The following is a 13958-nucleotide window of genomic DNA, read 5'->3' as shown; positions in this document are numbered from 1 at the left end:
AGCATCGTTAGACCCTCCTATACTATCGGCTAACGCTAAGGGTAGTAAACCTTAGGCGGAGATCGCCTAAGAGATTAGCGTCGCCTATACCCTTTATACTATTATAATTAATACTAAGAAGCCTACGTTGCCGACGTATATAGAAGCGAGCGACCCCTACGAATAGACCGGTTAAGGCGTTATAAACAAGATAAATACCGATCTCGTACTACTCTCGGAGCGAGAACGTCGAGGCTATCTCTTAGATTATCTCCTTAAGGAGAGTATTTATGCTCGTAATCGAGTCCGCCGTAACGACTACTACGACTACTTCCTAACGATTAGATATAACGACAACGATTAGCCTATTAGGCCCGGCGATAAGAGTACGAGATCGGTAGATATCCTCCGGATGCTAAAGCCCTTTATTACTAAGACGACGGTAAAGCTCGTTAAGGCGTCTATATACATTATACTACTTATTAACACCGACCGCTTGTACAACTTCTATAGTAGATATATTAAGGACGAAGAAGTAGAGCTTATACGTACCTCCGCGAGCGGCTTCCTTTATCTAAAAGGTTATTAAGTACTTAAGGATAGCACTGTTCTTAAGCCGAATAGTAATGTTTAAAGAGTAAGCGCTACTACTACCGCTACTAGTATTAAGAGGGGTAACAATATAACGTAGTAGACGGCCGACGAGTTTATTAAGAAGCTCGTAATAGTAGCTAACGCTAGCGCCGATCTCGCCGCTAATCTCGCCGTAGGGTCGGCGGCGGCGAGAGCTTCTAAGTCTAACGGCAAGGTTAACTATACGATGTAATAGATAGATAAGTAGCTCTCCGACCTTCCTAATCTCGGCGGCGGCGATAAGGATCTTACTAGCGATCTCTACGACGCCGCTACCGCTTAGCCCTTAGAGCCTAGACTCCGAGTAACTACTACTATTGCTTATAAACGCGCTACGAGCTCTAAGCTACTACCGCTATCCTTACTAGTAAGATATAACAACTCCCTTATTATTCTCGACGACGACGTTAACGGGGATTCTAGCTCGTACTATATACTCGCCGCGGCTAAGGCTACTATTCTTAATAGGGTAGTTATAAGAGCGAGGGAGAAGTAGGCTACCGAAGTAGCTTCCCCTTTACCGGATATATAGCTAGCTTAGATAGTTAGATCTTCGACGTTCTTCGGAGTAGCTAATATAATAGCGACGATGCTACTATCGATAGTAAAGAAGCTAACCTCTAGCTCTCGGATACCGCTAGCTAGCGCTCTAACCCTTACGCCGTTATAAGAGCGCTCCGAGATTACGCCTATTAAGCTAGAGCCTATTAAGCCTAAGCCTAAGTTTAGCACTATAAAGACGGAGCTAACTATTAAGGAGCTAGCTATTAAGGAGCTAGCTATTAAGTAGCTAGCTATTAAGCAGCTAGCTATTAAGGAGCTAGTTATTAAGGAGCGTGCTGCTATTAGGCCTATCGTTTAGGTGTCGGTAGAGTAGGTAGTTAATAAGCTACGAAGGAGTAGTAGACGTAGAGCGGCAAGTAAAAAGGCTATAGCAAGCAATAGTAAGTAATCTATATTAATCTTAAGGACGATCTTAGGGCGTAGAGGGAGGATATATATATAAAACAATAGTATAGGTAGTTAAGTAAGCAATTTATAGATTTCTTAGAGTTCTAAAGAAGCGATCTTAGTATAATCTCGCTATAATCTAACCCTACTTCTTCTCTAAACGCTCTAAACGCTACTCGATCGTAGTATCTTTCTCCTCTAACGCCTCTCTTACCGTCGTTAATTCCTCCTAGTTTAGCTCGTAGCTAGCTATTATATCTATATGCTACTTTTTAAGGAGTTTAATCTTACCTAAAAGCCCTCTAATCTCGGTACTATACTTATATTTAAGGAGGTTAATCTTACTTAATAGCGTACTACCCTTATTCTCTAGCTCTATATTAGTAGCTATAAGTAGCTTAATATTATCCTCCGCTACTACTAGCTTCGCCTTAATGTCTTCTATTATTCTACTAAACTAATTACTAGCAGTTCTATTAGTATCTAAAGCTTTGCCGGTAGGATAGCCCTACTTACTATAGCTAAAGTAGTATCCGTAAGAAGTAAGCTTATAAGAGGGATCCTTATATACGCGGTAGACATAATCGTCCCTCTTATAGTAGCGGCAGATTATAATAGTAGGTATTCCTAGGAGAATTAGCTTAGATTAGGCCGAGATTAGGTTAGATTACCTATATTAAACTTACCTTCGTCCGTCTCCTATACTCGGCCGGCGTAGTTATATCGAGTAAGCGTCTAGCGGCTACTCTTCCATACTATAGCATCTACGGATTAAGCTTTAGTAAGGGCTTCGGTCTACTTCGTATTACTAATATACTACGGCTAGCTTTTATTAAAGGTAGTAGGCTTACGGAAGACTTAGAGACTAGTAGGTAGAGTTAAGGGCGATAACGGCGGCGATAGAGTTAGGCTATTGTCGAGCATTAGTATATCGACGCGGTTAGGTATTAGCGCTAGTGCGGCGGATAATTATACGGTAAGCCGCGCGTTCTCGGTAGCCTAGCCTTCGTTACTATTTATTAATATAAAAGCTATAGACGAGATCGAGAGCGAGAGCGGCAGAGATTAGTAATAGTAATAGTGTTGTTTAGTAGTAGTAAGAGAGAGCTATAACCGCGGAAGAAGGGTTTTTACTACTTAAACGGCGGTTTATTAGTATTATTACTTAATAGCACATAAACGTAGCTAATTAACAATACAACGACAGCACTAAGAGCACAACGAGAGCATAATAAGCGATAAACAGCTACAATGGTAATATAGAGTAAAGTCAAAAAACGAGAATTAGTGTAGTAATCAATATGGAGATATAGTACACCATCTATCGCGAGCAGCGGCGCTTCTTCCGACGCGAACTTGTGATGCATGTAATCTCTATGGGCGCGAGGTCTTGAAAACAGATAAATGAATCAACCAAGGCAGTCTTCTTTCAACCGATGACCCCCACACATCATAACATCGGTTGAGGTACAGTACAAGCGGATAGATGACATGTCTGCTGGCTTCAATAGACAGTATATCACAGAACTATCGTGCGTGTCCATGTAATGAACCCTCCTGCGATTCAGCCTGAGATCTTCACACTTTTGGTTTGCGTCCAGTCCAGCAGTGCTGCGAACCCATTCTCAACTCCTTGGCCGCTTTCTGTGAATTCATTAGACTTGTCGATGGTGGTGGCAGCATTGAACGGCTGAATACTCACGTTTCCAGCCCCCGGCGGTGGTGTTCGCCACCCAGGGTACGTATGGATTTCCGTTGACTCCTACGCAGCCGGCTTCGATCTGGCTACTTACTCGCAGAGCGCGGCCAATATCGCGGGTCCATACAAAGGCGCCCAGACCCAGCTCGGAGTCATTAGCGGCCTTGATGACCACGTCTTCCTCTTCAAAAGTAGAAATGACAACGACGGGACCGAAGATTTCACTTTTCAGAATACTGGCCGCGGACGATGGGTTCGTGAAGATGGCTGGGCGGATATAGCATCCACTGCCGTCGATGACCTCCCCGCCTCCTGGAAGGAGGGTAGCCTCGCTCTTGCCATGCTCGATGTATCGCAACACAGTTTCCCTTTGGCGAGCGTTGAACAAAGGAGAGCTCCAGGTGTCGTCCCGAAATGGATCTGATTGCAGATTGGCCTCGTACATCTGCACCGTCGCCTGGATTCTTGAGATCACTTGGTCGGATATGGTCTTGTGGAGGTACACTCGAGTCCCCAGCATGCATCCCTGACCATTCAACATCAAAAATTGGCAACAACCCTCAGCGGCTCTGTCGAGGTCTGCATCCGGGAAAACAATGATAGGAGATTTGCCGCCGAGCTCAAGAGTGACGCTCTTCAGGTTCGACTGAGCTGCGGCAGTCTGGATGAGACGTGCGGTCGGTAGGCTGCCCGTGAAACTGATCTTGCGAATCTTCATGTGGCTCGCGAGCGCATTCCCAGCCTCTCCGTCGCCTATGAGACCATTGATGGTCCCGGGAGGAATGCCCGCTTCGACCGATAGCGAGATTGCGAGCATGGTAGAGAATGGATTGAGCTCGCTAGCTTTGACGATAAGAGCATTACCTGCCGCCAGAGCAGGCGCCGCTTTCATAGCGAAGCAAACGAGAGGACCGTTGAATGGAAGGACGGCGGCGCAGATACCGAAAGGCTGGTGGAGCGTGTACTTGATGCACTCGTCTTCCTGGCTAATGACCTGGCCGTGGAAAGTGTCGATCGAGCTTGCGTAGTCTTTGCATTCATCAGTATATTGATGGAACCGTCGCAGATTGCAGATCGATGAACTTGCATTTGAACGTCTCCGCCGCAGCGTCGACTTCATAGGCGCTGAATGATCGCGCCTTTCCCGTGAGTACAGCTTCCAACCAGAAGATGGCCTGCGCGTGCTCCCTCAGTAGCTCGCCGTACTTCACCAGAGCTTCACGCCGTTGACGCTAAAATGGTCAGCCTTAGAGGACAAGAAGTCGCCGATCGGCCATGAGCTGACCTTGCTCAGTGCCTGCCAGGCCTTGAGGCCTCGTTCCGCGCTATCTACAGCCCGGTCGACATCTTCACCAGTGGCCCAGTGTACATCTGTTGTAGATTAGTCGGATGACAGAGCAAAGTAGTTCTCAGAGGTGCATACTGTCACAGATCACTTGGTCTGTAACTGCCGAAGTGAGGCTGCGTGTTTGCTGCTTGCTACTGTCCGACCAATCGCCATGGATGTACAGCTTGTGCGGTATGGCATAGCGGCCAAGGTCGAAATGAAAAGGCAGCGGCTCGGAGAAGGCTTGCGTTCCTTCGTTAATGTTGACGGAAGTATCGTCAGTCTCTCCGGCCTTTCTCTCCATTCCGGCGATGATTTGGTCTTGCGTTGAAAGGTCTTGTCCTCGTCGGACAAATGAAAATCTCGATATCAAACAATGATGTTTCGGCGCAACCGTGAGGAGTCTGGCATTTGGCGGGAGCCCTTGTCGCCTGTTCGTGCCGTCGGTAAGCGTTGCATCACGAGCAATGAGGGCTATTTCAAGGACCACTGCGGAGATGATCCCAGCAATCTCTTGACAACGTGTCTTGACAACGTGTTTCGTTCACGCGAGGAACCCCTGCTGTGTAAGCATTCCAGGTTGGGTCCCGAAGATGGTCAACATATCTCTGGCTCCTAGCTAAAGTCAAATCAGGCTTGTTGTGGCTAGCCCTCTACTAGCGGCTAGCAGTGCTCGAGTTCACTACGCTACAGAAAAGCTCGACGTTATCTCTTCTCGTGTGCACGCAACTCACTTGATAAGACGAAGTTGGGCGGCAAGATTCTCAAAGTATCATGCATTCCGGTACGTAAGACTCAGTCGCTTATCAAACTCGAACCTTGCGGAGTGGCATTGCGGAGGGAAAAGGCGTCGTTCTGGTTGGTGTGGTCGGGCGTGGAAGATGCTGGCGTTGGGCAAGCGAAGTTGGAGGCGGCGGCGGCGGCGGCGGAGTTTGATGTCCAAGCCTCATCTTTTGCGTGCCCGTAATCCTGGTCGGCGTTTAAGTGCCGCCTGTCAACGAGGATGGAGGCGTAATAAGACAGGCGCCGCTGATAGTTGTAATGTTTTTGCTGCATGAGGTATGCAGGAAGGGTAAGTACCTTGCATTAATATCTTAAGGCTGCAGGAGCAGTCGTGTCGTTATTGGTCTCGACTCTCGACTCTCGGCATTTGCGACTTGACAAGCGCTGACGGATGCAGGGCCCCTTGTTTGGAGAATGAAAGGAGCAAGCTGTCCGGGCCAGGGTGCGTCATCAAGGGCTGAATGTTGCTCGAAGAGAGCAGCGACGAACTTACTGTATACCGGTCGTCAGCACTAAGCCTGTGGGCAGTGGGACCGGTCTGAATCATGTGAGTTGTCAATGGTTTGCTGTCGTGATGACTGCAGAGGTGACGTCGCGGAAGTTCTCACTCTTAACAAGGCACACTACTTGCCAAACAACGAGAGCAAGTTGCAATCATTCGATGGGCTATTCGACGCCTTATTGGAGTGCGCAAGTTGTCAACAGACACAGTGCATGAATTGTCAGTCGCTACAGTTTTACCATCAGTCTTTGAACGATGTCCTTCAGAGCCTGTGCTCGTCCCTGTCCTGCATCTACCTCATCAGCCAGAGTAAGCACGTCCCCAGCAAGTTGGTGGATCACGCCCTGCGTGTAAATCAAGCTGCCACACCGCTCCAAGTACGACACAGCCTCCTTTTTGACTGCCGGATCGTCCGTGTGTTGTCGTAAGATATCGTGGAGGAACGAATCGCCGGGATTCGATCGAATAGCATGGACGATTGGAAAACTGAATTTGCCTTCAGTCAAATCTTCGCAAAATCCTTTGCTGGATGTATATGATCCGTCTGTGAGGTTGCGAAAGTCGTCGAGGATCTGGAAGAGAATACCGATCATGGTCGCGAGCCGTATGTAGTCAGCGCTGCTCTGCTTGGGTGATCCTTCGACACACATGCATCTGATGGCCAGTCGGAAGAGGCCTCCGGTCTTATTCCCAACCATTTCAAGGTATCGGCTTTCTGTTGGACATGTACCTGTCTCGCGCCAGAAGAGGTCCATTCCTTGTCCGTGATGGAGGTTGAGTAGTTCTGCCGTGTAAATCTGTACCATCACTGGGTTGTGGAGTGTAGAAAGCTCACGTAGAGCGCGAAAGTAGACATAGTTGGCGGAGTTGATTGTCTGGGCTGTCCCAAAGGCATGGTGTGCTGCCGGCGCTCCTCGTCGCAGCTCGCTATTGTCTTGGATGTCGTCGATCAAGAGGGAAGCGTTATGCAGCATGCGGACCACGTTCTTGATGACAGCCAGTGAGGCGGTGGGCACTTGCAGCCAGGAGTCGAACGCATCAATCAATTGGGACCGGATTTCCTTCCCGGGCCGGGCGTCGAGATGGTTGAACGGCCCTAGCAGGACTTGTTCGTCCGCAGCCAGATCGCTTGTGCCGATAGTGTCATTGCTTCGATCGATTCTTCTGTACGGACTAATGGTTCCGGTATTGACTTGGCCGGGCAGAGAGCCGCGTACATCAAGCATGGGCGCTCGTGACGTGGCGTATGTGGTTTGCGACATTTGCCAGTGCTGTTATGTGATCAGTGCGACTCCTATCGCTGAAGCGTTGGAAAAGATGTTCGGGGTGTCTCGATTCGTCACAAGAACGATGTTTTCGAAAGGCGTTATTTCGAACAAGCTACCGCATTGGAGTGATCATCGCACGGAGCGAACGGTCAAGGGTAGCCCAATGATGATGATAGTCCGAGAGTAGGGGAGCTTCGATGCTGCTGGGGGAGCACCTGGTCAAATAAGAGCTATGACCACTGGCTCGATTCTCGGACTCGCGGACTCTCGAACTCTGGTATCACGCCAGATTGAGGCCTGTGAAGTTCGATCCCGTGGCCATACAGTGCTGTCCGTGAGTCCGTGCCTCTTGCTGACGCACGTCGACTCGTTGACTGTCAATCTCCTCGACTGGCGGTCGAAAGAGCATCACAACCATTTGTCCAGGAAGTCTTTGCCACGCCACAGAGATGTTGGATTGGATGTCTGTCGCCCCGAGTGGGTTGAGCGCTTTTGCCGGAACAGTATTACTTGTACGGATCTACGTCGGATCCCGAATGGATGCTTCAAGACACCAGCTGACACCTCTCAGGCGCTGATCTACTCAGCGACGACCGTCGGGTATAACTTGTACCTCCACCCTCTTGCCAAATACCCTGGACCGAAAGTAAGAGCTGCGTCCGGATGGCCATATTTTCTGGATCTCATTCGCGGCAACTCACCGCAATACATGCTCGAGCTGCACGACCAATATGGCCCAGTCGTCCGGGTTGCCCCGAATGAGCTCATCTTCAATCGTCCTCAGGCCTTCAAGGACATATATGGTCGCAAAGCTGGACAAAAAGAGCTCAGGAAGGATGAAATGTATGCCAGCGGGATGGGCGAACCGACGCTGCTATACTGCGACGAAACTTATCACTCCTACATTCGAAAGTTGATGGCTCCAGGTTTCTCCGAGAGTGCGCTCAGGAAACAGGAGACCGTGGTTCAAAGTCGTCTTGCGTTGTTGATTTGCAAGCTTCACGAAGAAGGTCAAGACGGGCACGCCTCGATTGATCTTATGAAATGGGTCAACGTCAGTGCTGAGCTCTCCGACTGTACGCCTGCCACTAACGATAATCGCCAGTTCTTCATATTCGACGTCGTCGGGCATCTTAGTATGCTGCACAATGCGCGTTGCCGAACGAAGCAAAAGCTGACATCTGCTTCTAGCGTATGGAGATTCTTTCGAATGCATCACATCGTCGGCCTTACATCCCTGGATCACCAAGTTCACAGGGCTAGGCAGACCCATGGCCTACGCGTACGTTGTGAGATCTCTACCAACAACGATATGCTAATACATCCTAGTCAAGCCTCGCAAAGATTGCCGAGATTCCTTCGCCTTCCGTTCCTGGCCTTGATGCTTGACAGGAGTTTGCTGTCAGACCGCAAGTTCCTCTATAAGACAAGCGAGGTGGGTTGCACTGAGGACAGCCAAGTAGATTATGCTGATTGCAGAGAAGGCAAAGGTACAAGCTCGTATCGCCAAAGAATCGCCCATTCCGGATTTCATGGGCACTCTGATCGAGTCTCACAAGGACGGCAAAATGACCGCGCTCCAGCTGAACTCCAATGCCGTGTTTCTCATGGCAGCAGGAACGGAGACCTTGGTCACCTCGGTCGTTCATACCATCTTTCGGTTGTTAACGAATAAGCATGCCTTGCTCAAGCTCACCCAGGAGATCCGTTCAACATTTACAACCTCGGAGGACATCACCATGACAGGAGTCAACAAATGCAGGTATCTTCTAGCTTGCCTCGACGAGAGTTTGAGGATCCAAGCTCCATCTCCGGTAACTCACCCTCGATTTACGCCTACCGAAGGTATCACCATCGATGGTCATTTCGTGCCTGGAAACATGGCTGTAGGTGTACCGATACACGCGGCTTGTAGGAGTTCCGTCAACTTCCACGACCCGGACACGTACGCCCCAGAGCGGTGGACAGGGGAGGATCGCCGGTATATCAATGACTCCAAGGACGCGGCTATGATATTCTCAGTGGGCCCAAGGGACTGTAAGTCATTGCCATTGTCATTTTCAAGTCTTGATCTGCGATCTGACATGTTGTCGTCTAGGTCTCGGTCGTAGCATTGCCATGATCGGGCTGAAACTTGTGATCGCGCGGCTGATCTGGCACTTTGACATTGAGCAATGTTTCCCGGACGACTGGGCAGAGCAGAAGGTGTACCTTGTGTGGGAGAAGTCACCTCTGATGGTTAAGCTCCATCCGGTGAAGAGGTAGTAGGAGTGTAGGAAAAGGCGCTATTGCTGAAGCTGGGAGGGAGCATGGCTGGTAATAGTAGGGCCTGGACGGAACAAAGGAATCGTCATATTCGTCAATAGTCTTGAACAGATGAGATCATGCTGACTGTGATCCTGTATCCTTCTCTGCTGACTCTGTGTCTATGCGCTATAACAGCAGTCCACGTACTCGAAAAATACCCCTTCGCCGTCGGCGTCTCTCAGAGTGTCCTCGCTTACCTCTCAATGGCAATAATGGAACCATACAGAGCGTTAGAAAGATCTCTGGGGGTTGAGTAAGCCGCAGATGCAGAAGTAAGAGAGCCTCGGGCTAGGCTCATGTAGGTGTCATGCTAAAGGCTGTACCACGACCACGATCAGACCACGGTGTCGCCATTCTTGATGCCGCTGGGGAAAGGACCGCGACACGGCCTCCCTGGAATGAGAAGCGCCTTGTTTCACTGCGACCGTCAGGTATCCACGCGGTCTAGACTTCAGCGTCCTGGAGCCCTTGTCAACTAGAATCTGCTTCAGATCGGACAAGGCAGGAAGGACGATTGCGTCCCATCTTTGTGTTTGGTCGTTACCAGAGGGCACATCAGAAGCTTTGCGCTGTATGGCCAGATGCATTGCATCCTCCTCTGCTTCCCGACTGGACCTTTCTGCAGTCCAAAGCGCTCGTCCACTGCATGATTGTTAGGCCCGATCGAGCACCGAGGCTGCCATGATCTCCATATCTACCAAGCGGATAAGAAAGAGGACAATCGCCTAATTGATAATGTCCATGCACGCTACTCGAATTCACACTCTCGGTCACGGGTCCGCCGCCGGTATATATCGAGCAGAGCTCCGCCGTCAAGCCAAAGTTCCACAAGACGCAAGTCGGGTCGTGATCGCAGGAGGCTATGCAGTCGTCCACCGTTGACGCTAAGCTAGTAGTCGCTTGTGCCCCGTACATGGAGGATTCACAGCCGCAGCGCCGCTCGTAGCGGTATCAACCAGCTGGGAAGGGTGGTTAGAAGGCCGACGGTAGGTGCGGTGAGCAGTGCCGACTAAAGCTCACGGGAGCAGAAAAGGCCGATGGTACACGAAGGAGTAGCCGCCGATGTGCTGCTGCTGGTCGAGGTCGGTGAGAGAGTCGTAAAGGGTGTTGTCGATGGTGTTGTCGAAGGGATTGTCGGAAAGATTGTCGAAGGAGTCGTGCTCGGTGAGTACAAGTAGCGGCTGTCGTACGGGAGGTAGACCGTATAGTACTCGATATCTAATAGGAGTAATCGAAGTTAGCTTTCGTAGGTTCTTCTCTACGCTTATTACTCCCTAGAATTCGCTTGTTAAGTGCCCTGGTGTTGCGATATGGACCCTTCGGACGATCAACGAGGGTCTTCTCGGTCCCTGCAGAACTCCATCACGCCAAAATCAACATCACCTGGCCTTCAGAATAAATCCGTCTGTGGCAGACGCGAGACAAGCCAAGTATGAAGCAGATCTTGTACGCATGAATTGGTTAAATAGCCCTTTTCTCGGCTGGATAGTCTTTGCTAACGTCTGCTGTGGCCTACATCGTTGCTATGGCCTCTCGGCGTTTTCGTGGACTGCGTCCGTTCTGCTTGAGCTTCCTTCAAGCGAATCTCTCTTGCCACTGTTCACGAAGCTGTGACAAATGTCCGCTATTATGTATCCGTGTCGTCTCGCCTCGAACTCCCACAATGGAACAGACAAAGTTCCCTCGTCGCCATACAAGCTTCCTGGGTATATCGCACAAAAACAAAATTCCACTCCCTTTTTCATGCTCTCTGCGATCTGTCGCTTACGGAGTCTCGCGCTGTGGCGTCTCGATCGATGGACTCCTTGTTTGCTGCGCGCTGTCGGAAGGAGATGAAGCGTGCTCTGATCTGCGGCTATGCTCGCTCGCAGCCAGGGCTAGGCTGTTGAGGCCGTTGGTGAGACCATTCGGCGATGGGTATGAATAGTGTAGGGTATCCGGATCGACCATTGGTGCGACTGGGGGCACGAAATCGAGAGAGTTGGCGAAGCTGGATCGATGGAGGGGTGGCCGAATGCTCATGTCGGCCAGAGGCATTGGAAGAGCTGGGATCGGGCCCGTGTCGATGCCACCGAGAAAGTATGGGCCAGCTGCAGGTACGAGCATAGCATCTGCTAATGCTTGCTGAGTGACAGCCTGCTGGATATCCTGTTCCCGAACCGCCTGCGCAACGGTTTGTACTTGCTGCGCCTGCTCGGCTAGCTGCTGCTCCAAAGCCATCTCGAGATGTGGCTCTGGCTTGGCCGTAGTCTTCTTCGCAGGTTGCTTCGCAGGCTTCTTAACCTTGGAATCGTCGTTGGACGCTCGCGACGCACCACGACCATTCTGATGCGTCCTTCGGTGCTGCTCCATGTTGTCCTTGCGCGTGAACGCCTTGTTGCACTCCGGACAAAACGCGTCTTTCTTGCCAGTGTGCTTTTTCGCGTGGCGGGCCGCGTGTCCGGAAGTGGTGAAGAAGTCGGTGCAGCCGACCTGCTTGGCCATGGGGCAAGGATATTGGTTCTTTTTCGGTTGCTGGCCGGCTTTGCTGCTCGCCTGTGCTGATGCTCGTGATGGCTCGGATGCAGGTGAGTCGGAAGTGCGGAATTGCTGTCCCATGCTTTGCGGCGGCACGACTTGTTGCGGCGCGAGCTGGTGCGGTAGGAGTTGTTGCGGCATTTGCATCGGTGGCATTGGGTAGGCTTGCGGCATCAGACCAGCCGCGTCGGGGATCGGCGGGTACATGGACGCATTTTGGTCGTCCATCTTGGAATAGCTGTGATGACCCAGAAAGTATTGGTGGTGGTGCTGACCGTTTTGGTGGTGGTGCAGTTGATGATGGTGATGATGGAGTTGTTGTTGCTTGTGTGGCGGAAATGAAAGGTAGGATGGCGTCAACGGAGAGGGCGTGGGGAAGCCGCGGGAAGAGTCTTGAGAGTCGCTCCGGACCAACAATGGGGTTTGTGGAGTGAGACTCGGGGTGGAGGTGGAAGAACAGCTCGATTCTCGCGACGCTTGAAGTCGTGGACGCGGCGCGGAAATGACGGAGAGCGGAGGCAAGTGGATTCTGGTGGAAGAGGAAGAGGGCAGCGCAGACGCGTCACTACTTTCGATGAGTAGTGAAATTTTGCGGCCGCTGCAATTTCTACCGTCCATTATGGGAGAGCCAGATTTGTGACGGTTCGTCGGGCGGGGAGAGATATGAGGCACGACGTGCAAGTCGTGGTAAATTGATTGATTGATTGATTGCTGTGCTGGGAGCTTCAGACTGCAAGATGTCTGAAATGCGGGGTGGCGGTGGAAATGGATCGATGGATGATGATGTCGGACTGCTCCTCAGTGTCGGTTGTTAGGTACCTTAGGGACAATGGATGGTCGGTAGCGTTGAGATGATTGATACTGCGACAGATGTGCAATGTGATCTGAAGCGAGTGTGATGTGAGGCCGGAAGGAATAGATAGACAGTCGTCGATGTTGGTAGGTCAGAGTGTGAAGAAGAGGCGAGCGGAGCTGAGACCTGCGCGCGGCGAGGGTACACCTTTTGAGGCGTACGACAACTCGGAAGGTTCTGACTTTTGATCAGCCAACCAGGGTAGGGTTGCTCAGTGTTGATCCCATCGGATCTGAACCGGGAGTCAACGGACAACGAGGGGAAAGAGTGGGTTGAAGGAGACACACTTGGGAGAGGGAACGAGGTGAAGGAGAGAAGACCCTGGATATGCGACAGCCTACAGGCTTATTAGAAAAACCCGCCTCGGGCGCTTGCAGCTCAAGATTCAAGAGTACCAACCCAGCCGTCCACCGGCCCACGGATGCAAAGCAAGACTACTCCTAGTCTCTTCCCAGTCCTGCGAGGCTGCGACGCTGCGATTACTCGAGTTTGGGACGGGTTGCGACCGTTGTACGCCCGCACCTCCCTGCATCTTCGATCTCTCGATTGCGACCATCTCTATCCCGGACAGAGTTCCGCTTATGCTGGTAGAGAACTCACTTTCATATGCAAATCGCCGATTTGCCAAGCTTTTTAGCGTGCTGCAAACCATCGCAACGCTTCTCGACAAGTCCTTCCTGGTCGGAGCTCCACTGACGACTTTGTGATGATCATGGCGTGAAGACGTTCCTACTTTGCGTATATATACCACGGGAGCCGTCTCCGGACCATCAGCCTAAGACAACTTCGTACCACGGAGCGTTGCTTGACCCATTTTCGCTCTCGAATCACCGCGAGTGCATTATCGTTTCGAGCTCGACATGATTGTTGGCAGCGGCGAGCCCTGGTCAGCATTATGACATCTTCGCCGTTAGTTCGATCGAGATGACAGCCGCATGGACCAAGCTTGCAATTTCTCGCGAGCGCCGGATGGCTGCGGCCAGCCGGCCACGCTAGTTGGCCCTGTCCAAGTGTCCACAGTGTCAGTGTGGCGGCTCATCAGGAACTTCAAACATGTCTCGCTTCGCTGTCTCTCGAATAATGCGGCCCTGGAAGCATGGCCGTGAGACCTGCATCCTTGCTGTCTTCGCAGTACCTCT

The 13958-nt window shown here is 51.0% G+C and overlaps 5 protein-coding genes across 5 annotated transcripts; 1 reads left to right on the top strand and 4 right to left on the bottom strand.

Annotated features, from left to right (window-relative positions):
* Positions 1 to 3127: 3127 nt before the first annotated feature.
* On the bottom strand, positions 3128 to 4803 carry MYCGRDRAFT_23748 (aldehyde dehydrogenase-like protein; the record flags this gene model as incomplete). Its single annotated transcript, XM_003856167.2, has 5 exons — positions 3128 to 3207; positions 3266 to 4281; positions 4346 to 4494; positions 4548 to 4633; positions 4686 to 4803. Coding segments are annotated over 5 exons (1449 nt in total), but the record flags the coding sequence as incomplete, so codon positions are not given.
* A 1298-nt stretch (positions 4804 to 6101) lies between these two features.
* Positions 6102 to 7100, bottom strand: GGS2 (geranylgeranyl diphosphate synthase 2; the record flags this gene model as incomplete). The annotated part of the gene is made up of 1 exon (XM_003856166.1): positions 6102 to 7100. The coding sequence occupies one exon, from the start codon at positions 7098 to 7100 to the stop codon at positions 6102 to 6104; it is 999 nt and encodes a 332-aa protein (XP_003856214.1).
* A 437-nt stretch (positions 7101 to 7537) lies between these two features.
* CYP-64 (putative P450 monooxygenase) lies at positions 7538 to 9407 on the top strand (the record flags this gene model as incomplete). Its single annotated transcript, XM_003857390.1, has 7 exons — positions 7538 to 7654; positions 7714 to 8196; positions 8248 to 8278; positions 8334 to 8424; positions 8472 to 8577; positions 8624 to 9179; positions 9241 to 9407. The coding sequence occupies 7 exons, from the start codon at positions 7592 to 7594 to the stop codon at positions 9405 to 9407; spliced, it is 1497 nt and encodes a 498-aa protein (XP_003857438.1).
* Positions 9408 to 10908: 1501 nt separating this feature from the next.
* On the bottom strand, positions 10909 to 11227 carry MYCGRDRAFT_102326 (uncharacterized protein; the record flags this gene model as incomplete). Its single annotated transcript, XM_003856165.1, has 1 exon — positions 10909 to 11227. The coding sequence occupies one exon, from the start codon at positions 11192 to 11194 to the stop codon at positions 10973 to 10975; it is 222 nt and encodes a 73-aa protein (XP_003856213.1).
* On the bottom strand, positions 11214 to 12194 carry MYCGRDRAFT_89267 (zinc finger protein; the record flags this gene model as incomplete). Its single annotated transcript, XM_003856164.1, has 1 exon — positions 11214 to 12194. The coding sequence occupies one exon, from the start codon at positions 12192 to 12194 to the stop codon at positions 11214 to 11216; it is 981 nt and encodes a 326-aa protein (XP_003856212.1).
* Positions 12195 to 13958: the final 1764 nt, after the last annotated feature.

The sequence above is a fragment of the Zymoseptoria tritici genome, chromosome 1, assembly GCF_000219625.1.
Source record: "Zymoseptoria tritici IPO323 chromosome 1, whole genome shotgun sequence".
NCBI classification, from domain to species: domain Eukaryota; kingdom Fungi; phylum Ascomycota; class Dothideomycetes; order Mycosphaerellales; family Mycosphaerellaceae; genus Zymoseptoria; species Zymoseptoria tritici.
Note: the sequence above shows the minus strand (reverse complement) of the source record. Positions and strands in the feature narration are given on the sequence as shown.